The 22,938-nt window shown below is 38.5% G+C and overlaps 1 protein-coding gene across 1 annotated transcript in view; it reads left to right on the forward strand.

Moving 5' to 3' along the window:
* The window catches only part of LOC104402477 (homeobox protein Meis2-like), a gene marked incomplete at both ends in the record, with an annotated part of 54,676 nt that overhangs the window by 208 nt on the left and 31,530 nt on the right, over positions 1-22,938 (forward strand). Inside the window, 2 exons of the mRNA XM_010010398.1 lie at positions 825-985; positions 11,196-11,310. Of these exons, the coding sequence (XP_010008700.1) occupies positions 825-985; positions 11,196-11,310 (276 nt within the window). The remainder of the gene's footprint in view (positions 1-824; positions 986-11,195; positions 11,311-22,938) is intronic.

Raw genomic sequence — 22,938 nt, forward strand, 5'->3', positions numbered from 1 at the left:
CCCCCCCGCCTCCTTGACTGGTTGGTCTAACTTGTAAACATGGCCAGGAGAGACGGGAAACGTGGTGTGACAGTGTGACCTGTGCCATCAGAGCATGTGACACCCAACAGCCATGCACAGTCCGACTTTTTTTTTTTTTTTTAGTGCAATTTTAATATTTAAACCCTTTCCAGTAGTGCCCCTTCCCTCAACAGAAGCTCTTTTCCCGACTCGGAAATAATGTGTTTAACAAAAAGAGAAATGAAAGTACTGCTGCCTTTTCCCAGCTCCGGCCGGCACAGGAACCCCAAGCAGGCGCTAAGTGTTTGGCAGAGGCAGGGGGCCCCTGCGCGGCGTGGGGAGGGGGCTGTGCCCGGGGACGAGAAAGGGTCTTCCTCTCCTCTTCCCTCCTTCTCATAGTCTCAGCGAGTCGCTTCGTTCTCGGGCTCCCGGCCACTCAGACCTCTTTTTAGCCCCGGTTTAAAGAGATCCCATCCCGAGTGACTAGTTGTACCTGTCTGGGCTGTGTACGCTCCAGAGATACCGCCCGTGTCCACCTCCCAGTGCTCTGATGTTATCATCAAATCGGATTTTCCTCTGCACGCCAGGCTGAACCCACTATCTCTCTCTAACTTGTTGCTGCCGCAAGTCTCTAGAGAATAATACGTGCTACAACAATTTCTCTATTGTTTCCTTGCCTTCAACTATTGTGCCCCTTAATTAGAGTTATTTGTGGAGCAGATCAGAAGGCTGTTCTTGCTACCAAAAAAAAAAAAAAAAAAAAAAAAAGAGAGAAAAAAGTTGCAATCCAATATTTTGCCACTATTGATACTATTATTCTTGTTACTGTTTTCAGGTTCATGAATTGTGTGATAACTTCTGCCATCGGTACATTAGTTGTTTGAAAGGAAAAATGCCAATAGACCTCGTTATTGATGAAAGGGATGGCAGCTCCAAATCAGACCACGAAGAACTCTCAGGATCTTCCACAAATTTAGCCGACCATGTAAGTCCTTCTGATGTCCTTATGGCACTTTTTAAGACTTTAACCTGCTTAGAGGACCTCTCCCAGATTCCATTGTTTTGCTCCTGTTGTCTGTTGGTAATATTGTTATTACTGCTTTAACCTCTTGCAAGCTGGGATCCCGTCTTTACACTTTCTTCCCTCTCTGTAAGGTTGTAGAAGTGCAAAGGGTTCTTTCTGTTTCCATCTGTAACGCAGAGAGTTTGCAATGGTTTGTAAAGTTTCCTGGTCTGGGTGGCTTGGGGAGGTAGCAAACTGCAGTTTGGTGTGGGGATCAGTGCTTTCTCCTCTTCTTTGCCAACTCTGTAAGCAATGCAGCAATGTAAAGAAAGAGAGAGAAGAAAGTTAGGGAGAAAGTTTGCTGATTTGCTCCCCCCTCCCCTCCTGTGGGGATGACAAGTGATGAGAATTATTGGCAATACTACATTGCATTAAAAAAGGGGGTTAGCACATTAGAGTTTCCAATGCTTGTGCTTTATAGCAACTTATTGTCAGAATATGGACTTATTGCCAAACGCCTGAAGCATCTTCATAATAAAAGACAGTAACCTTGATGAAGCAATTATTAACAATGTATTACAGAAAGCTGGAGAGAATGATGATTGAGTAACCGTAGGTTAGCGGTTGATTTTAACACTTTAGGAGTTGGTGAATTAGTGTTATGTGTGTAGGACTGCACACTGGTGTGAGTGGTATGGAGAGTGCCTTTGTTTTTCCGGGTTTCGGAGCGGCTTTTGTGATCCTTCAAAAGATGTAGACATGGAGAGACTTCGGGATGTGAAGGGAAAGATTGCAGCTGGTACCACAGAAAAGGGAAGGAATAGCTTTGGTTAAAAAGAGTGGGTGTGAACTCTAGTTTATTTATAGGAACGCACCCCTGGGGGAAAAGGGGTTTACACAGTTTTAGATTCAATTGAACTCATAATCTAAATGATACAGTCTAATATTTTAGTGGTTGAAATACTAATCTAACACCCGGTGTGAAGTTAACCATACTTTCTGCACAGGCGCCTGCCTTCATTTCCCAGTATATTAAGAAGAGTAGCTGAGAGCCCAGGGAGAGAATGAGCTTTCTAGGAGCATTTGTTTCCTTTGGAAACATGTTGTTTGCGTGTGTATTTGATAATTACATTAGTCCTGGACTGAGGCTGAATTGAGAGATAAAATAATAATAAATTCTTCTATATACCCCACTCCTGGCACAGCGTAGATACAGAGCCCAGGAAATATTTTTGGACCCAAGCCTTCGCTTTCATTTTCTCATCTGTACTCGGTAAACATGGCAAGATGAGCTTTTTGTGATCTCTTACATTTTAAATCTATTATTTGGGGAGGGGGGGGGGGGAAATAAATGCAGGGGTTCCGAAATGTTTTGTGTGGGGGGGGGGGGGGGGAAATATATGCAGAGGTTCCTGAAAGTTTCTCTGCTTATAAGCTATCTCACATGTAGATAATAAACTCCATGAGGCATGACACTATTTCAGAAATATTTGTTTTATGGCATTTTACAACCCTAAATTTGTGTGCATAAGTATTCTGGGAGACTACTAGAAAAGAAATTGAAATGAGTGTCAACCTGAAAGATAGGGGGACACTGTGTATAATTCAGAGCAACAGAAAAAAAAAGTACATGTTTCTCCAGTACAGTTTCTTTACAAGAGTGTGTTTCAAGTGGAAGTGTAGAAATGGAGCATGCTTATGTTTATATTGAAGAGATTAGATAAACTAGCCTGTTTAGGGTTCTGGCAGATGGCGAATGCTCAAGCCAATTTGCAGTGCTCTATTATAATATTTAAATTCACACACAATGATAGGACAGGGGTGGAGGGGGTTAGCATTTTGATAATTTGATAACTATTATCTTCCCTAAGAAGAATCTCCTCTTGCTTTTGTGGCCCAAAACCCAAGCTCAAATAAATATGACAACCCATTTATCTTGCACCCGTTAGGGTTTACCACTTCATTGGGTATTATAATTTAAAGCCTTTTATTTCCTGGAGATTTGAGCTATAACATTTTTACTTTAGCCCCCTGCTATTTGTTTTGAAAGGAAAGAATAATTTGTGCAACCAGAACACCAACTGGGAAATGAAGAGTTGTATCACATAGTTACATTTTATTCATGCGTTTTGGGAAATGTGTCTGCTTACTGGATTTTTTTATATATATATTAGCTTGTTTTCCTAACAAAACTTTAACACTCTTCTATAGCTTAGTCAAACTACCATGTCTGTACACATTTATATTTGTACTGCACAAGGTTCCAGCAGGAAGAAATCCGCTTTTATTCACAAGGAAGGAAAAGCTTTAAAAAATTGCTAATACAAACACTCAAGACTATCAAAAAATGAGCTATCATTTGTGAGCATCTACCTGAAAATGCAGTAGTTCAAGCATGCAAATTTATCCAATCTGACTCTCCAGGTTTATTTTTTCATTTGCTTTGATATGCATATTTAATATACAGCCTCAGGCTAGATCTCATTTGGTGAAAGTTGGTGCAGGGGTGATGATGAGCCACTTCAGAAGGACAGAGATAGCATGTTGTTTCCTCTGTTTTATGTATTGGCTCACTATTCTGATCCTAGGGTTTTCCCCTCATGGTTTTATTTGCACATGAAATACTAGGAGCATTTCAACTGATTGGCTATGAATAATGATAGCCAAAAAGAAGAGTGGGTTAATTTGTTGTGTGCCAAGGTTTCTCTTGTGGAGGTGACAGTTCATGACAGCTGTTTGACACCCCAAAAATCCATACACCTCTATTCTTACTAAGTGGTATAAAGCTATACCTTGTGTGTTTAATGTGGATGCAAGAGGTGGCAGCGGAGACAGTAGGAATGCTGAACTAGGAACTAAGGCAGCTCTCAGTTTTTTTCCTTTGCTAGACCTGAAAACAGGCGCAAGGAAAAGTAAGAACAAGAATTGTAGGATTAGCCAATATTTGCCATAAGACTTTAAACAGGGTACTCATAGGGCACGCTTCCCTTACAAAACCTACTGCTGTACTATGCATAAAACTTAATTGGAAACCAAAACCAAAATCAACAAAGGAATGAACTCTTCTGAGGCATACCTGTGCTGGAAAAAGGAGACAGCTGCAAGCGGTTGCGCTATGCGTATTTGGTAATAAATGTGTTTATCGAATTTTATTTTAGTGAGCTGTTAACTGTTATGTAATACAGTAAGTGTAAAGGGTCCAGGGACTTGGTAGATCAAATAGTGCAGTGCTGGCCACAAGAAGCTGAAACTTTTGTTATTACTTTGTTGTGTTTAGTAAATATAACAGCCCATAATTAGCGTTTGAATTTTTAACACCCTCATATTTTTTTATTGCTCTGAGGTATTAGCTGTAGATGGGAAGAAGGTAATTACAGCTAAGGCCTGGCTGAACCAGATCAGTTGGGAAAAAAAAAAAGAAAAGAAAAGAAAAGAGGAAAGAAACCTTTCCAGCTGCAGTTCAAGTTGAGTTTCCCAGCACAGACAATTTATTATTGTCCAATATAAACATTCTGGGCCCTATCCTGCATTCTGTGTTCAGCCTAAGATATCTGTTGAGATTGCCAACAAATCTTTTTTTGTTTGTTTCCTTTTGAGCTATTCAAATCTGAAAAATATAATGCTTATAAAATCTGGAGATTTTAAAACTTTTTCTAGCATAGGATAACATTTTGTATTTTAATTACATTTCTTTTGTACCTGGCTTCACCTGGTGCCACACAATTATTCCTTTAGCGAAAACTTACATTGAAGCCTAGTAATTCTCCTATAGAAATTTATGGCTCTCCTTCCACTGCCTTTTGTGGGAGCAGGGCCTCAGTCTTTTTGATATTTGTTTATATGTTCTATATATTTGCAGTTCAGAGGTAATAATATACAGATCATAATTTATAAGATATAATTAAAAATGATGGAAATATACATACATCTCTTTTTTTATAAGAAGACTGCTGACAGATTAGAAATCCAATGCCTTAGCTGTAGAAGAGAAATATTAGTCTGCATATTTAACCTTTCAGCCCTCAAATGAGGAGATACTTTTATTTTGTACTTTTGGACATCTAGACATTTTAAATTTCTTTAGTATTTCTTCTCAAAAAATGGTCTGTGCAAATTCCTGGCATCCTGCAGATGAGGAAAAAAAAAGGGGGGGGTATTATTTATCTGTTCCAGTGATATAATTAAACTTTTAGGTAAGATTTCACTGAATAATGAGGAAGTAAGTGAGGGTACCTGATGTTGCAGTCGCCAGGTATACCACACTTTGTTGGACCAGTGTGTTTGAAGTATGCCAGAAATGTAGGAACAGACCCCAGATGCTCCCTTTCAGTTTGTAGGAAGTGTCAGAAGGCAAACGAAGTAATGAACTACAACAATAATAAGGCAAACTTTTTTCTTTAATTACCAAATTTCTTAGTGTTTGTCTGAAGACTCAGGATGTTACTGTGGGTCCTGTGCTTTTCTGAAGGGGCAAGGAGCACCGTGAACTTTCCAAGACTGTAGAGAATGTTGTGTATTTCCTATTTTTGGTGGGCCAAGGTAATTTACAGTTGAAGTTTATCTACAGCTCAAATTTAAGTATTTTAATTTTAAACTGGGTTCTCTTGAACTCAAGTGATAATGTATTTCACTATCTGTTTGACACCAGTATTCCTCTTTGATTTGAGTTTTCTGTCAGTCTAGATGAACTGGAGCCACACAGAATGATGTAGAAGGACAACTGAAAAAAACAACAAACCCCTGATTTTTCAAGTTTCAGTTCCTTGCTGGCAGGTGGATTACATGTCTGGCTTCAGTCTTAATTGGAAAACACAAAGCACACAGCTTTTCAGAATGTGGCCACGTTCTAGGAATGTCAAAAATTCCTCCTGATAATTTTCTCAAATGCAAAATTTAGGGACAAGAATTCAAACTTGTGCATGTATGTGCATACATACATGAATACCTGGCAGATCAAAATGCCTTGGGTTTCATTCAAATTGTATAATTCTGATACAAAAAAGTTATCATATTACATATGCACCTGTAAGAAAATGAATCTTGGTAATATCAGGAGTAGTCTCTTTTAGAAAACACACATATCATGGCACATATACTTTTTGAAAGTTTCTTTACATAGTAAGTTTGTTATTGTTGCACTCCACAACAGTCTCTAAGATACCATCTTGAACTACATGCACACAAAACATAGATGCATGCATACAACACATAGAAACACATAGAAATACATATGCTTGTGTGTGTATAGGTTTCTATGTCCAGCATAGTATATCATCTTTTGATATATGGTCATACCTAGATACAGATTTATGTGGTATCAATCATGTCAGTTGTTCCACTGTGTTTACAGGCGTTACTTGTAAGAACAAAGTGAGCAGGATTTGGCTGGGGGAGAAATACCATCTGTATCAGTACCTTGGTTCAGTTTTGTGTTTGAAAAATTAATTTACCAGAGAAACCTCCAGATCTTTGAGTCCAACCATCTTCCCAAAGAATGAGCTTAGTTGTCATTGTAGTTTCTTTTATGAAAGTAAGTTGTGTTTTATTTGTTCCTGCAAAGTCACTGGTTTTGTCCTTTTCATCTGACAAAATGTAAGGGCCTGATCCTGTCACAGTTGTATACTTCAGACTTCAGTTTGTGATCCAAATCCAGTTTCACTTACTCACATGGGTATCAGCTGGCCTGATTGATTTTACTCCTCAGTTATAAATAAGTAGCAAATTCCTTCTGGTTAATTGAGTCTTCAATATCACTATAAAAAGCAGCGTGAGATCAGAATCAGCCCTAGTGGGACTACATACACTCACAAAAAACTATCCAGACTTTGCCCAGTGGAAATTCTGGTCATAGAAAGTAAGAATTGCAATTTAACAGAAGGTTATCCTATATCAAATTTCTCTGTTACAACATCTCTGTTCAAGAAATCCTGTAGCAGTTGAAAACTCTTTTAGTTTCCACCAGATTCAGCACATCAACAAAAAAGTATCACATCAGCTTTGCTTTATATACCAAGACTCTTGTCCTTTCTGTTGCCCTTTCCTAGATTTAGCAAAATTCAGTGGTGGTGTTAAATTTCCTTTTTTTTTAAAAAAAACTTTCAAGGGAAAAAGCACTGGTAAAATTGCGTTTTCTAGGGAAGGCTGTGTGTGTAAATGAGAAACAGTGGATAGCAGCGGAGTGATCTCCTGTGGCCCTCCTAGTACAAGCTTTCCCCATATTGTCTCCTGCTTTTATATTAATTACAACTTGCATTATCAGCTGCAAGTCTGTAGCCCAGCAAATAGAAAATACTGCCCCTGGAGACCCAGCTTCTTCTATCTATTTTCCATCTCCTTCTATTGTGCTCTACTCAGTATTCACTGCTTTTCTCCTGGTAACACTGCTCTTTAACACAATTAGGTAAGAGCAAGAGCAGCACCATATTTGACTCCCAATTATTAAAACTACTGGGAATAGACACATGTATGCTGTTTACCTTCTGTGGTATCTGGCATTAGTTTAGGTCATATGTGTGTGAAAATTTTATAGCATGCACACGTACACAAAACAGGCAATTGCATTTTGGCAGACATCATCCACACTTGTCAACGTGTTTCTGCAAAGTATATTACTAAACTTGCAAGAAGATACGAGAAGCCCTGCTGACATTTTGGTTTTCTGTTTGTTTTGTGTTTTTTGTTTGGTTTGTGTGTGGTTTTTTTTGTTGTTGTTGGGTTGGGTTTTTGTTTGGTTGGTTGCTTTTTAGTTTTTTGTTTGTTTTTTTTAGTGTGATAGCTTAATACAAATTTCATTGAAATGAATAGAAAAAATGCAATAAATGTCAGCAGATCTCTTTAGGTACCTAACCTATACTGATATTGTATTTCCAGTGAAGTACACTTTAGATGTGTCATTTGGATCTATTTTTTTTGTGTGAAGACATATATAAAACAACTACTTCTGATTAGGTATTTCACCAAGAAGTTTTCTTGAGAGATGCAAAGTTGGAAGCAGTCTGGGGGAGAAAAAGAGAAGTTCGCTGACACATACAATGATCTTAGTCCACAGCAAAAGAATGTTGCCTTTTTATGAGGCTGTAAACTCCACCCCTAGAGTTGTCATTTTTTATATTAAAGCCTAGCTATTTCTCTCCCTTTCAAATTCCTGCAACATTCTACTGTCGCATCTTATAAATATCCAGTCTCATTATTTCTGTCCTTCAACAAAATTCTGCCAAATTGCTTCCTCAAGAAAACTGTGTAACAAGAAATTCCCAGTCAATACAGTCTGTCTTTCTAAAATGGGGTCTACAAACTGAAGTCAAGAACAACCTTAGCCTGGTAGAGGCAGCAAGTGTTTTCAGCTGCAGGAGTCTTATACAGTGATCCTTTCCAGCTTGTTAGGGTTTTGAAACAGGAAGACCAGTCTAGCTTTTGAAATACTGTATGATAGACTTTGGATGATATTTGCCTTAAAACATAGATGAGGTGTTACCAGTTAATTATTGTAATTTTCATATGCGTGATAAGGAGCTCCAACAGCAGCCAGCTTAAGAGAGCCTGCAGTGCATTAAAATTAACATAACTCACTGTGTTCCCTGAAAAGTTTAGCCTAGGTGAACATGTTGCAATTATTACATTTTCTAAAAGAAGGTTCAGCCTGATGTTGTTGAAGGGCTAAACTCATGCTATGCTATTGTTTCTTTCCTTTTTCATGTATTTCTTCTAGCTTTTTATCTGATTACCATCCGGCAAACAGCTGACACTAAGAGGCTGCAGAGGGCTGAAGAGCTCCTGTCTGCTGTTTGCCTTCAGCTTGAAGCTATTTGATGGCTTCCTAACTCAGAGATAAAAAGAGAAGCTCATAGGCATAACCGTGTTTTAATCCAGGCTGTAAAGAAACTTGCTCAGTTTTTGCATTTTAGTTCCATCTGAACTCTTTGTTAACCTTATTTTCAACTTTTTCATTCTTTTTAATAACATCTGGGTTGCTTGAACTTTCAAGACTTCTCATCTCTCTGTGTTTGTTTCCACCTCATTTTATATTTTTTTTTTTTTTGGTATTTTTTAAATGAAACAGTGGGGGATTACAGTATTAATTATGATTTCTGAGATCTAATTAATACAACAACCTCAGTGAATATAAAATGCTATTTTTTGGTTTATACTTTTTTATTTCTTGTGGTTCTGTGTGAGGAAAAGTAGATCAGTCCTCTAGGTTTTGGAGGGGGTGGTGGTTTTATGCCATAAATGCTGTTGTGCTGTATGTTGTGCTGACAGCTTAAGCAAATTTCAGATCCTGGACTATCTTCTGATTTCACTCCTATCCCCTTGCCATGGAACCATGTATGTGGGTGCACGTGTGCATCTGTGTAAGGTGAAGGGGATTTGGATGCTTCTTACCATTTGGTCACCTAGGGCTTTACTGGGAACCTTTTGAAGTAGTGAGCTCTTCCCTTTGTCTCTGCTATGCTCTGGGTCAGGCCCGTTAGATTTACATTACTGGGTATTGTAGCAAGCCGTTATTTGGCAGTTCTATTTTGCTTTGCTGTAGAGCATGTGGTACTAATCAGTGCTGGGAGATTACTTTGAGATGTTCCAATATATATTTTGGGACCTGATTCCAGTCACACTTACACTGAATTTTACAATGGGTAAATCGGTTGATTTTGTTGAACTTATTCCTACTACATGTCAGGGTAGATGAGGTCAGAATCAGTCATGGTCAAAGAACTTACTCAAACCTGTAGCTTGTTGCTTCCAGGATTTCCGTGTGCTTTAATAGTCTGGTGTTATTTCACAATGCAAATTTAAGACACACTCAAACTTCAGAAGCAATTTTGCTTTGGGTTAGGGTTTGGGTTTGGGTTGGTTTTTTTGGGTTTGGTTTTTTTTTTTTTTTTTTCCTGAGGGGGGATTTTTTGGTTGCTTTGTGTTCAATTGTTATAATACACTTGATTTAACTTGTCACATACAGGTGACAAGTAATGCAGGTCCAGCCCCTAGTCTGATCTGTTTCATGTGTTCTTGCTCTCTTTTTCTGCCAGAGGAAATTCCATCTCTTGCCTGCCTTCATGTGGTGCTGATAAAGCTCTTCCTGTACAGTAGAATTCCTGTTTTCCTTTAAGCAACAGCAGGGTATTGGGAATGATCAGGAAAGGGGAGGAGGACAGGAGGAGAATACACTCAACAAAGTAGCGCTAAACTGTAACATTAAGTTTTCCTTTCTTAGCCATTTAAATAGCAGCTCCTCGCCCTGGGAAAGCTAATACCTAATAAATTAGAAAGTAGGCATGAATTATGTGACTAAAGTACAGTAGCTGAGGTCTTACTTAGCCAAGTTTTGCAAACTTCATATGTCTGTCTTCTGTGTTCCCTTTTGTCATGTTTTATGCATAGTAATGTAGAAAGAATTACATAAAAATCACTATACATGTTATTTTATATAATCACCTGGTGGTTATTCTTGACAATACTTGTAAGCGAACTGTTAGAGTGATACATCTAGAAAGTCTTTTGAAATGTGTCATATCAAGGTGGTAGTGGGGGGTGAGGAAGAATCTTTCCTGGTGTATAACATCTTTTGGAGAAAGCCTGCTTTTTTCCTGACAATTTTGCATTTGTTTGAAATTTTCCAGCATTCAAATGGGTGAGAGAGAGGGTAGGGTGTGAGGACATGCTCCTCTCCCGTGCACATTCTCCTGTATTTCTTGAAACAGTTTTTCTCCTCTTCCTCTCCCCTCCCATCTCTAGTCAGTATGGAAAAACAAAGTGAGGAGAGGTAGTTTGCATACCATCTATCCTGATATTAATGTGAACACCTAGTATCATACATGTGCACATTGATGCTCATCCCCTACCCTCCTGTATAGGTCACTAAGAAACTTAATTTTTATTTTTTTTTACTCCACCGAAATATTCTTCTGCAGTACTATTTAAACAATTAAATCCAGACCACCATTTGGAAAATTTAAAAAAGAAAAAAATCTCTCCTTTGTTTCACCATGTAAATCTTTGTATCTATCTCCTCTGCTTGTCTTTGCTGAAAAGTTGTTACACCATGCAAATAGCATTGGTGTTTGGCACATTTCACAGATGCTAATGTGTATACTTTTCCCCCCTCCTCCTCTTTTCTCCCGGTTTTCTTTCTGGTCTTCATTTGCTTCATTGGAATGGGAACTGTGGAAAAAATTCCTTGGCACTCTGACACCAGAATCCTTCATCTTGGAGAGACCACGATGATGCAACCTCAACGCACTCGGCAGGCACACCGGGGCCCTCCAGCGGGGGCCACGCTTCCCAGAGCGGAGACAACAGCAGCGAGCAAGGTAAAAGGTCAAACTTTTTCCCTCCGCAAAGTAGGCATGACTAAAATAACTCCAGCTTTTTTTATTATATCAGTACATCTGCCTTAGAGTAAACATGGAGTGGCAGACTTGCAGTATAATCAGCTGTAACTTAGGGAGACGGTATTTCCTTTTCCTAACCTACTTAGCTGCATTTTATTATTATTTCAAAGTGAAATATCTAATCTTCAAACAAGCTTTGTAATAACAATTGATTAGTTCTGCCAATTCCTTTACAAATTTGGTTATCTACAGTTTATTTTTGTGTGGTGTAAGTAAATATAATGACAGACATACTTTCCAGCTGTGATGCAGTTGTTTGAGCTGGGTTATAGACGGAGAATTTAACCTGTAGTGTTTGCTGGGGAAGTGACTCCTATATGAAGTTTTGAAGCTGCTAAATTATCTAAAGTAGAAGCAAAGCCCAAATTGGACAGAAAAATGTTTCTTGCAGTGTTTGCTTGTACAAACTTGCTTCTGCTTCTGCAAATCTGGATTCAGAATGGTAAAGAGAGAGGCACCTGAACTGTAAAACCTCTGCTGGATCTATACAGCGAAGCCTTCTTAAGGGTTCGGAAGGCTTGATTTTTATTTCAGGGTTTTTTGTTTTATTTCCTACTGCATTACACCTTGTGTGTGGTCATTTGCATCCATGCTGAGTGAGTGTCAAAGGCTGTCATTCTGATATGATAGTGTTTTACACTTGCTTGTTAGAAGTATAAGTGACTCCAGAAGGTATAAGAGTCAAGCCTCAAGTGCATAAAGTTGGGCAAAGATGGTCTACTGTCAGTCTTGGATCAAACTGGAATTGATTTTTTTAAGACCAAAGTTTAAGGTGAGCTCCATTCTTGGTTTTTTTTTTGTAAACATGGTAAGTCTTAGCTAGCAAGTGAGACATTACCTTTATAGGGTCTTACAATATGCTTCCTCCACCTTATGCGTCTGCAACATTTTGCCACTGCGTTTCCACCACATGGGGGTTACACATGCCCAATAAATCCAGCTGAGAGGTTTGCCATCTAACTTGCTGTGTGGGATCCCAAACTGGAGAGGGGAGCAGCCTTTCGGGTGAGAGCTGTGGTGACTAGCCTTGCACCGCAGGCCTCTTCCTAGCACAGTATTTGCCACACTTAGGCAGCAGAGCAGATATGTGATTTCATGTCTCTCACGTGGCCCACTGTTTGGCACAGAGCTACGTCCCCTCGTCTGTCTCACGATCTGGTGTCAAACCCATTGCGATTCTAGGAACTTGCAAAGTTTGTTTCTGGTAGAGTGGTTTGGGTTTGTCTCCTACTTATATGAATTGTTTATATATTTGTTAATCTTAATGCTGACAGAATGCAGCCATGGCACAGGGTGTGATCCAACTCCAACATGACTCCCATGGAATCTTTTCCTGTGTGATTGGATTAGAGCTGTACAAGGCCCAGTTTGAACTATTACAGCTTCAGTAGCTAGTAAAAGGGAGAGTTTGAGTGTTAAGCAGCAAATAGGTGTTATGTCTATTAGCTGACCGTACATTGTATATTGTGACTAAGATGCTTTGTGTAGCAGGTGATGGTTTGCATACTTAAAAATTATTCCTTTTAATTGTCTGCCACAGTATCTTCATTCCACCCTTAGGTAAGAAATTCCTCACACCTGTATCTCCACTCTGCATCATCAACCCCTTAGAAATTAGGAGAGTTTCTTCATTGAGCCATGCTTGATATAAAGAAATACCTTGTATTGACATCCAGAGATCTTGCACTTCACTAGTCTCTGATTTCTTGTCATGTAACTCGGGGTGCTCAAGAAATATTGCTAAGCACAAGAAAAAGTAGTTGATGACACCTACGCCAACTTCCCATTGGAGACTGAGGTTTCTGGTAATATGTACGATTTAAACAAACCTGTTACACTCATTTCTGCAGAAGGGGAACAACTGCTGAAGGGCCAAAAATCAGTCACTAGTGCTGCCTAGTCTATCAGGGTAAAACATCGCTAGTATGCTTCCTTTTGTGCTCAGTTGGGCCTTTTAAAGGAAAGCAGTCGTCCAGTGGCAAATCAGCATTCCATTCAGCTGCTGGCAGCTGAAAGATGTATGATCCTACAGCACCAGTAAAATTCCCATTGGAAACAGCTTTGGATTGCTCTCCCCCCTCAACCCTGGGAAAGACTAAAGAAAGGGAGGCCTGTATTGAATTTTCCTTATGCTTCCTTGACGGGGGCAGGATTTACTTCACAACTTGTGAACTGGCAGTGAGTTAGTCCCAGTCTACCCAAGATGGGTAGATGCCCTTTTGAGCTATCCTGGTGCAGTTACTTTTTGGGGTTAACTTGGTTTCCCAAACTAAGGTTTCAAGACCCTCTGCAAATGCTGCTTCCCATATTCCACTTGCCCCAAAGGATTTCTTGGGAATGGGTGCTCGTTAGAGAGTCTGGGGTTACGTTAGCACTTATGGTCTCCTCCACTGATGCCTGGTGGCAGCAGAGATTGATTCAAACTACATTCAGTCTCTTCTGGCAGTGTCTGCTTTTCCTTAAGTCTATGATGTATGGCTTGTGATTTTTTTGTGTTGGGTTTTTTTTTGGGGAGGGGGGTGTGATGGTGGTGCTAGAAAGGAGTTGGGTGAGTGATGACATAATTTTTGCAGGCTTTCTCTGTGTGAGGTATATCTATTTATTACACAGAATATATCTATTTATTACACATCCATAATTCTTAAAGGTGTAGGCATTTTGTTTGTTTATGGAGGACAGTTTCTCCACAACAGCACGTGACTGTCATTTGGCATCAAAAGGGTTAATCTAATTGGTGTCTGGTATTGTAAGAAACATGCTGGCATTTAAAGAGTTAAGAAAAGGGCCTTCAGGCAGTAAATGTTGAAAGATTATCTTAATTTTATTAGTGGTGAGTGTCTATGTTGTTCTTAACATGTCACCTCACTTGTTCGACAGAGAACTAAGCTATACAACTTATTGATCATCTAGCAAACCAAAGTACTAGTGACCTGTAATCTACCAAGCATTTATAGACTTTATCCCAGTTCAAATCCACAAATGCAGATCAATGCTGTGTAATACTATTTTAAAGATTAGTAATTAGGTAGTGAGCCTGAACAACTTTCCCCCTGCCGTGGAAAGAGTTAAACTTATCCAATAATAAAAATAAAACACTCTAAACATCTTACAAAGGAAAAAAGAAGAAGCTGATTTAATGGTCTAATGAGGCCATCTTCCAGAGACTTGTTTTGTGTAGGGCTTGCTTTGACCTTTCGCTTTGCTCAGGAGCCCAACGCTTCATTTTTCACATTCTTGCAATTACGTTAACGCTTCAAGCATTTCTGACTCCAAGTCAGCTAGCAACACCAGGCATAACTCAACACTGTGAGTTTTTCTCCTCTCTGTAGATTCATTAACAGGTCACTAGGGTCCCAACTGAAATTTAAAACTGACTGGTTCTGTTGGGTTAGCTGAGTTATAGCAAGGGAGATGGCAGGAAAGGGGCTGAGAGAAGGGGACAGGAGAGAGAAGACCCTGGGGGTTTTGCCAGGGAATATATGTGTAAAAACCCTAAGTGGAAGATTAAAAGGTGTGTGTAGCTTTATCATCCACTCTTTTCTTTGGAGTAGGGAAAAACACATCTGAAAGTCTTCTGGGGTATTGTGTTTTCCTTATTCTTCGTGAAACAAGTGAAAACAGCCACTGCCTTTATGTCCAAGGCTAAATAACTTCTAGAATTCATCATCAGTTTGTAACCCCAGTGATGGATATGATACTTCCAGACTTTAATTCCTATTTAATCTCTTTATGGGTTATTTCAAATAATGAATATGTCAGATTATGCATGAAAAGTGGGAAATAAATCTTTTTAAGGTTTAAAAACATGTGGTCTACAGGAAAGCACTAGGGAATAGTTTCAGTTTCATATTTTATGATACTGGGATTGTATACCTGATTTGTCATATTCTTAGTTCAGTCACTCAAAGGGCCTGATTCAGCCAAGACAGATGAAGGCTGTGCTCCTTCAGGACCTTTCAGGAAGTTCAGCGTCTTTTTAGGATTAGACCTGGGGTGATAAACTTGACCATAAGTGAGAAGGCAGAAACATGAAACTTCTTCTAAGTTATGCAGCAGTAAAAATACAAATGGGCATCACATCTATCACATCTACTTTGCTTTACCCACACAAGTAGTTCATTGTTGTATGGGTTTTTTGGTTTGGTGGGTTTTTTTTCTTGGTGTAGGTTTTTGATTTGGGTTTTTTGTTTGTTTGTTTTTTTGGGGTGTGGGGTTTTGGGGTTTTTTTGGTTGCTTTTTTTTTTGTTTGTTTGTTTGCTTTTTTTTTAATGGAACTACTTGTGCTGAAAGAAGCTTTGCCTCTTTATATATAATATAGGCTACTCTCTAGAGCAATATCATAAAGTAGTTTTGAAACTCTTTTCTGGCGGCTTGATGTTTGTCCCACAGATTTGTCCACAATAGCTTTTTGTGGCAAAGACTTATCATCTGGCCTAGGGCAAAGTCCACTAAGATATTAGCTGCAATTATGTGTTCATCCCAGGTTATGCCTCTGGATTGGTGCATGATGGAAAAATTAGGTAGTGTACTTATCCATTATATGCCATCGTGTAATAACTATAGTATACAAGAAAAATCTGTTTATAAAACTAGCTGATAATGCCCAAAGGCCTGTCCTAGTGTAGAATCACTACTGAAACTCTGTTAAGCTTTGAACCAAACTCCAATAGTTAGGAAAAAGAGAGGGATATGTTGTTGTTAATAAAATAATACATTCATGCAAAGTCTCCGGAGCTTAATATCCAACACCTAATGCTACAACTTCTTTTTCCTAGTTCTGTATGTATAGGTAAGCATGCTGAGGCTAGTATGCATATTTATCGTAAGGATTCAGACCATATTTTTATTCCTTTGTATTTTTACCTACAAAGCTATAGGGTATGGTTTTATTGGAAAAGAACTGCTTTTTGTAAGAAAGGAAATTCCTAATAGAAATGCTCAAACATTCAGAGTGTGAAAAATCAAACTTGCTAGTAAATAATGCTTCACTGGAGATGCATTATTTCAGAAGGCACAGGTCTCATAAAGGTGAACTGTATAAAGTATGAAAAACTTTTAAAGAACAATGACTTTTTTCAGCTGAGGAAGATACAGGAAGAGAGTAGCCCTTACTAATTCATCTTTTCCTTTCAAGTTTGAGGGGCCTGTCCTTGTGTTGATATGTATGAGTAATTCCCATTAATGGTGATGGGAGTTATGCATGTGCACTGACAGAAGAATAGACCCCTTAGTGTTCAAAGCACATGAAATTTACATTTTTTCCATTGCTGTAATTGAGATGTTGACAAATTGGAGAATATTGATGAGCCTTTGTTTTAAGTATTTCTTGCCAAGTTTGCTTTATTTTTTTATGGTTTGAACAATGGTGTGGGTTCAGCAGCAATGAATAATAAGAGTAGAGTAAAGATAACTTTGTATTTCAATATTTTGATGTGCCAATATGAAATAAATTCTTAGGCAAATGGAATATGTTGTTTTAATCATTAGCTATGCATGAAAGAAAAATTGATGTTGACATCTTTGCTGTAAAATCGTTGTAATGGGGCCTTCCTTACAATTCATTTTTGTAAAATTCATTTTGTACATTTTGCAGCAATTGAACAATCCCTGCACTGTGAATAGGCAGAATTCCCAGAAATACTGAGACAGTTGGCCCAGTAACTGCTGAGCTCACACTGCACACCACATGCACATTAACCATAATGATGCCAGAACCAGCTTAGCTAAATATAGTCACATTTTAGTATCCTCACATCCTTTCTTTTCTTTCTATTATGTGAACAAATACATCTTTTTGCTGTTTTTATTTGACTGCTGGAGTTGCTGAACAGTTACGTCCCTATCCTCTGTTCCATAAATAGTATTGAAATTTCATAGTGAATCTTTGCTTGACTATATAGTTTTGCTAATAATCTGGCTGGTGGCAACTGCGGATTCCTCACCTTTTATTAAAGCTTAGAATGGGGAAGGCGGTGGTTTAACCTATTATACTTGTATTTAAGATTCTTACCTCATTCTTAGCTTTTAATCCATTTAGGGTTTTTATATTTAGGTATAAATAAAAATTTATACATGCATTAGAAAACATTCAGTTCCATATTTGTAATATGTTGTGCTGGGGTTTCAAATTCAGCCCAGGAAAACTCTGTCAATGGAATGTTTTCATAGTGGCAGTAATCTCTTTAAAATAAGCCTAAATACAATATGACAGATGCCATCTGGAATAATCTTTTGCTAGTTGCTTTCAACTTTTATTTTTTCCTACAGCTAAGTTCATCCACAACTGGTCACTTGCTGTTATGGTAAACATAGTGAACTCTTTCCTCCCTTTTGTAGGTGAATGTTCAGAGAAAATAGCTAAACAATTTTACTTAAGAGATTATTGCTGTTGAGAGGTTTGCCTCTGACTTCATGTTTCTGGGTGTTTTGAGATATACGTATGTGTATACATGTGTGTGTATACATATATATTTATGTATTTGTATTTCAAAATAAAAAAAGTAGAATTGCCCCTTAGGCTATTCTTCCCACCTCGGATCCTATTCAGCCTAACCCAATTTGCCTCCAAATGTTATGATAACATCCCATTTGCTGAATTATAATTGTATGTTTGTTACAATATTAATGGTTTCATAATGCAACACATTCAAACACACAGTAGCACGTGCTTGATTGTCTTCCTGTGTCGTTACAGACTGAGTAATTTCTTCCTATATATGCCAAGTTATTTGAAAGATCTAGTGTTGGAATCTCTGGATTTATTTTTTTTTTTTTCAACTTAGTCATGTAAAGGAATGTCTCCTGATGCCTGTTAGAGTTTAATTTAGAGTAGTAATTAAACTTGAATACTGCCTCATAAACAAAAGATAAACAATAAACCAGCCACGTTCCCTGCTGTTTCATAGCTTTCTTTCCCAGATGTTTTAGCCTGATAATTTTTACATAGTGAGCTACCTAGCATGGAGTGCTATGGACAGAGGTCAAAGCCTGGTTCTTTATAGTGGGTTTTAAAAACTTTTTGTTAATGAAATACTACAGAATTTTCCTTTGTGTAGCTGATAAAATTGTCAGATACTGAAGGACACACATTAATAGACTTTTCAATTCTCTCCCTCTTGTTTAACAAGACAGCACTAATTTAAAAAAAAACCCACAAACTTTCTTGTAACTGTTGATGACCAAGGAGTGCTGTTATTTCTTAATATTAGGGTGCCTGGACAGTACATTAAAATCGTCTGTGTCATCCTTAAAAAATAAAAATGCCCTTGCAGGAGCTGCTCTCTCCATGTTCATCCTAAGCAACTAAGGAAATGTTCACAGTGGAAGGCTTTTAATTTTTCAAACTGCTCCTCAGGCTCCCTGAGCTTGTGTGTCCATCTCTGGACCGCTCCTCTGTCAGCCATGATCTTTCTAATTGCCAGGTACTAGTAGGCCATTCAGCTGCAGAAGCCATGTTATTTTCACTGGGTGGGGTAATTACTGAAAGCTGAGAATAGCTGCACTAAAGACACAGGGATACTTTCATGATCCCATTAGCATAAGAGAGGGTAAATTATTCATGCCAAGTGAGGATTCTATGGGGAAAAGTACAGTTAATGCACATAGTTTTTAAATGTATCCCTTTCTGCTCTGAGACTAGATTCTGGTTGGATTCAGTTCTCAGACATTTACGGGAAAGCTCTAGTGGCATGTTAGACGCAGTTCATCTCTCTCTGTTTGCAGCGCTCTCAATAGAGACCATCTGGCAAAGATCCAAAAGGTGATTAAACAAAATGATCAGCTCTTGTTGCTGTGTTACATGTCCAATACTCTGGATTAAAAAACATGACCCACGACATTCAGCTAACATCCTTTTTTTTTTTTTTTTCCTTTTTTCCTTTCCCCTGTAAGAATTCAGATGGTCCACAAATGTCTATGCCATCTTTGTGTCCTTATGGCCCATAATCATGAACAGGTTGTGCAAATGGCTCTTTCTGTAACACGGTCTGTTCCAGCAGCATAGAAACATTTCATATTAATTGGGTCAGTCTAATGTTCATAATGACATGGGGAAAAATTGCCCAAATGTGTTCCTATAGTAAACACTTAAAATGTGCCTTTCTATTAGAAAGTGAAATCTGACATCCAGCTCATGTGGCTGATTTATTTTTTAAGATGGAAGAAAATCAAAGCTTGACACTTATCTGCTGAAAATAGTTTAATGCCCCTTCTAACCAAACAAAAAAAAAAGGGGGGGGGGGGGGCGGGGGGGGGGGCAATACGCGGGGGGGGGAGAGGGGGCGTGCAGATATGAGCTGTGGTTTAACACGACAATCAGGGATGAATTTACAGTGCTATTCAGAAGAGTACTCCCTTATCATAAACAAGCTGATAATCACACTGAATGTAACTCCCAATTAGCTCTTTTTTTGCTCACAAGATCAGTGTACATGTCCTCCTTAAGCCATGATATGTTGCCGTTGAGTCAGACGGCAACATGTTGTTATGTTGTATATTATATCATATTTGGAATTTAAGGTTTAACACTATATACTTAACAGAAAACCCAGCTAATCAGCAAGGTAATTTTTCAAACCAATCACTTCAATGCCTGAGTTAAGGTAAAAATGCCAAGACTGTGAATAGGGGACATATGTATCTTATCTTTTTGGGGTTGCACCAAATGCCAAGTACTAGTGTAAATTCAACAGAAACCAGACATTGTTGGAAAGTAATTAAAGAAATATTGAGATTAAACCTACCATATGAGTGAAATATTTGTAGGCCCACTTTGTTGCATGCATAACAATTTGCATGGAATTGAACAGTGTTTCTTTCTCTTTTACTTCTTGAGTTGTACTTTCTTAAACATGTCAGGGGAAACACCTCTGTGTATTCAGTCATAGTGTTGGAGGAATCTTCTTCATGCTGAGGATTTTTGTAGTCCAAAATCAGTAGGTTTACTTAAAGGAGAAAATTATTAATTTAAAAAGAATAAAAATTAAAATAAAATACAATGTAAAGCCTCAAAACCTATGCCAAGAAAAATAAAATTCCACTTTTGAAAGCTTAAAAGATCCATGTGGCTGTCAGTTCTCTTTACTGTACAAGGCTGTTGCTGTTTAACCTCAGCCAGCAACTAAGCCCCACACAGCCGCTTGCTCACTCCCTCCTGGCAGGATGGGAGAGAGAATCAGAAGAGTAAAAGTGAGAAAAACTCATGGGTTGAGATAAAGACAGTTTAATGGGTAAAGCAAAAGCTGTGCATAAAAGCAAAGCAAGGAATTAAGTCACCACTTTCCATCAGCAGGCAGGTGTCCAGCCACCTCCAGGAAATGAGGGCTCTATTCCATGTCACAGTTACTTGGAAAGACAAGCACCGTAACTCCGAATGTCCCACTTCTTCCTTCTTCCCCCAGATTTACAAGCTGACCATGATGCCATATAGTATGGAATACCCCTTTGGTCATTTGGGGTCAGCTTTCCCAGCTGTGTCCCCTCCAACCTCTTGTGCACCCCCAGCCTACTTGCTGGTGGGGTAGAGTGAGGAGCAGAAAAGGCCTTGACCCTGCAAAAGCACTGCTCAGCAGTAATGAAAACATCTCTGTACTATCAATCAACACTGTTTTCAGAAAAAATCCTGAACATAGCCCCATACTAGCTACTAGAAAGAAAATTAACTCCATCCTAGCCAAAGCCAGCACAAAGGTGAAAGCAGTAGGTGAAAAGCAGGGATGACACTTCCAGAGTGCTCAGGGAGAGGAGGCCAGACCAGGCTCCCCTAGCATCAGGGCAGCCTGGCAGATGAAAGGCTCCCACATAGCCTTGGGGGCTACAGGCTATTACAGGGCAACTCATGCTCTGTTATCATGCTGATTTTCAATTGATTTTTGCCAATACAGTAGTTGTTGAAGGCCCTCTAGAACATCAAACACTGCATTATGGCACTACACAGTGTAACACGTGGGCCTTTTGTATTTCTGTCTTGTCTTTGCTGAGGAGTACTAACCATTCCATGATTGCTCCAGCTTCTGAGCAGTTTTTATATCTGGGGAAATAGGTGAAGGAAATTTGACAGTTGTCTCTTAATGTGATTTGACACATTTGTTTGTAGTTCTGATTTGTCAAACTAGTCTGGTTTTGAATTAGTGTAAAACTTTGCTTTCAATTTATAAAACTACTTCTCATTTAAGTAACTGATCACAGGGTGCTAATAAACCCAGCTCTGATGTCTAAATATACTTTTGTCTTTCTCAAATTTGTTCTATGATTCTTTTAATTAATTGGTACTAGAGATTGTTAAAGTTTGATCTGAGAGTGCTGGAAGATCTCCATAGGCTGAAGTGAGCAATTTCTTCTATTTTCTAACTTCTTTTTTCTTCACTTAAACTATTGTTGATTTTTCATCCACAAAAAATTAAGCCATTTACATGTAAGTGTTGATAAGCTGAGGATTTTTAAAATCAGATTAGTGCCTATGTATTAAGGATATCACCTTCAAATAAATGCTTACCATTTTAACCAGAGGTTTCCACTTGCTTGTGCAAGTCTTTGTGCATGCAGTAGGTGTAAAGGAGTATTTTAAAATATTTCCAAGAATAAAAATGTACATATGAAAACACATGTAGAAACTTAGGCTTGCAGCTTTCTGGTGTTCTGGAACTATAATAAAACAGGACAGTCATAAGGATAGGATGATATCAAGAAACAGTGGTGGTCACCCTAACTACCCTGCTAGCTGCAGGCATGATCCAAATAACAAGTATGGCCATTGGGAAGACATCTGTTAGTTTGGTGGCCTGCCTGTATCTCCTCAGTTTGTTGCCATGAAGTAAGGATATAGCTGTCTACCCAGGAGCAGCTAACTGCAGAACTGAATCCAATAGGACTTCATGTAAGTTACACGCCCTCTCTGATGTGCAATTCTTCCCATCTGTGATCTGTACAATGGGCACAAGGGTACTTAGATATGTGAATGGTTTGAAATGGTCATCTGTTGTCAGTGGGCTGCTCTGATACTCCAGGAATGCAGGGTTATGTAGAAAATTCAAGTGCTTTCTTGTATTTGCCTCCCTGCATTTCACAAAAGCAGTGCTGGATATAATACAAACAAATGTGTCAAATCACATTAAGAGACAACTAAAGGTAGCTGTCAATTTACTGCATTTGTAAATTGAATTGCTTATTTTAACACTCCCTCTTTTTTCAACAAAGGTGAAAATAAGTGAATGGAATAGCCTTTTTGCGCAGAACTTTGTATTGTTTTCAATTAATAAGGGTTATGAAGTGAGCAATAAAAGGTGATAGGGATCCTTAGCGATATCAGCATAATGAAGATAAGTCTAAAGTGATGTTTCCAATGTTTAAAAAATTGTTGTGTCGGTATATATATGTATTCCTTGTTTACTAGGTTTTTGTTTGTTTTGTTGGTTTGTTTTGTTTTTCTCTCTCCCTGAACAAGCATAATAACATAGAATCATAGAATCAACAAAGTTGGAAAAGACCTTTAAGATCAAGTCCAGCCGCTCCCCAACACTGCCAAAGCTACCACTAACCCATGGCTCTGAG

The sequence above is a fragment of the Nestor notabilis genome, unplaced genomic scaffold (genome assembly GCF_000696875.1).
Source record: "Nestor notabilis isolate BGI_N333 unplaced genomic scaffold, ASM69687v1 scaffold3880, whole genome shotgun sequence".
NCBI lineage: Eukaryota > Metazoa > Chordata > Aves > Psittaciformes > Psittacidae > Nestor > Nestor notabilis.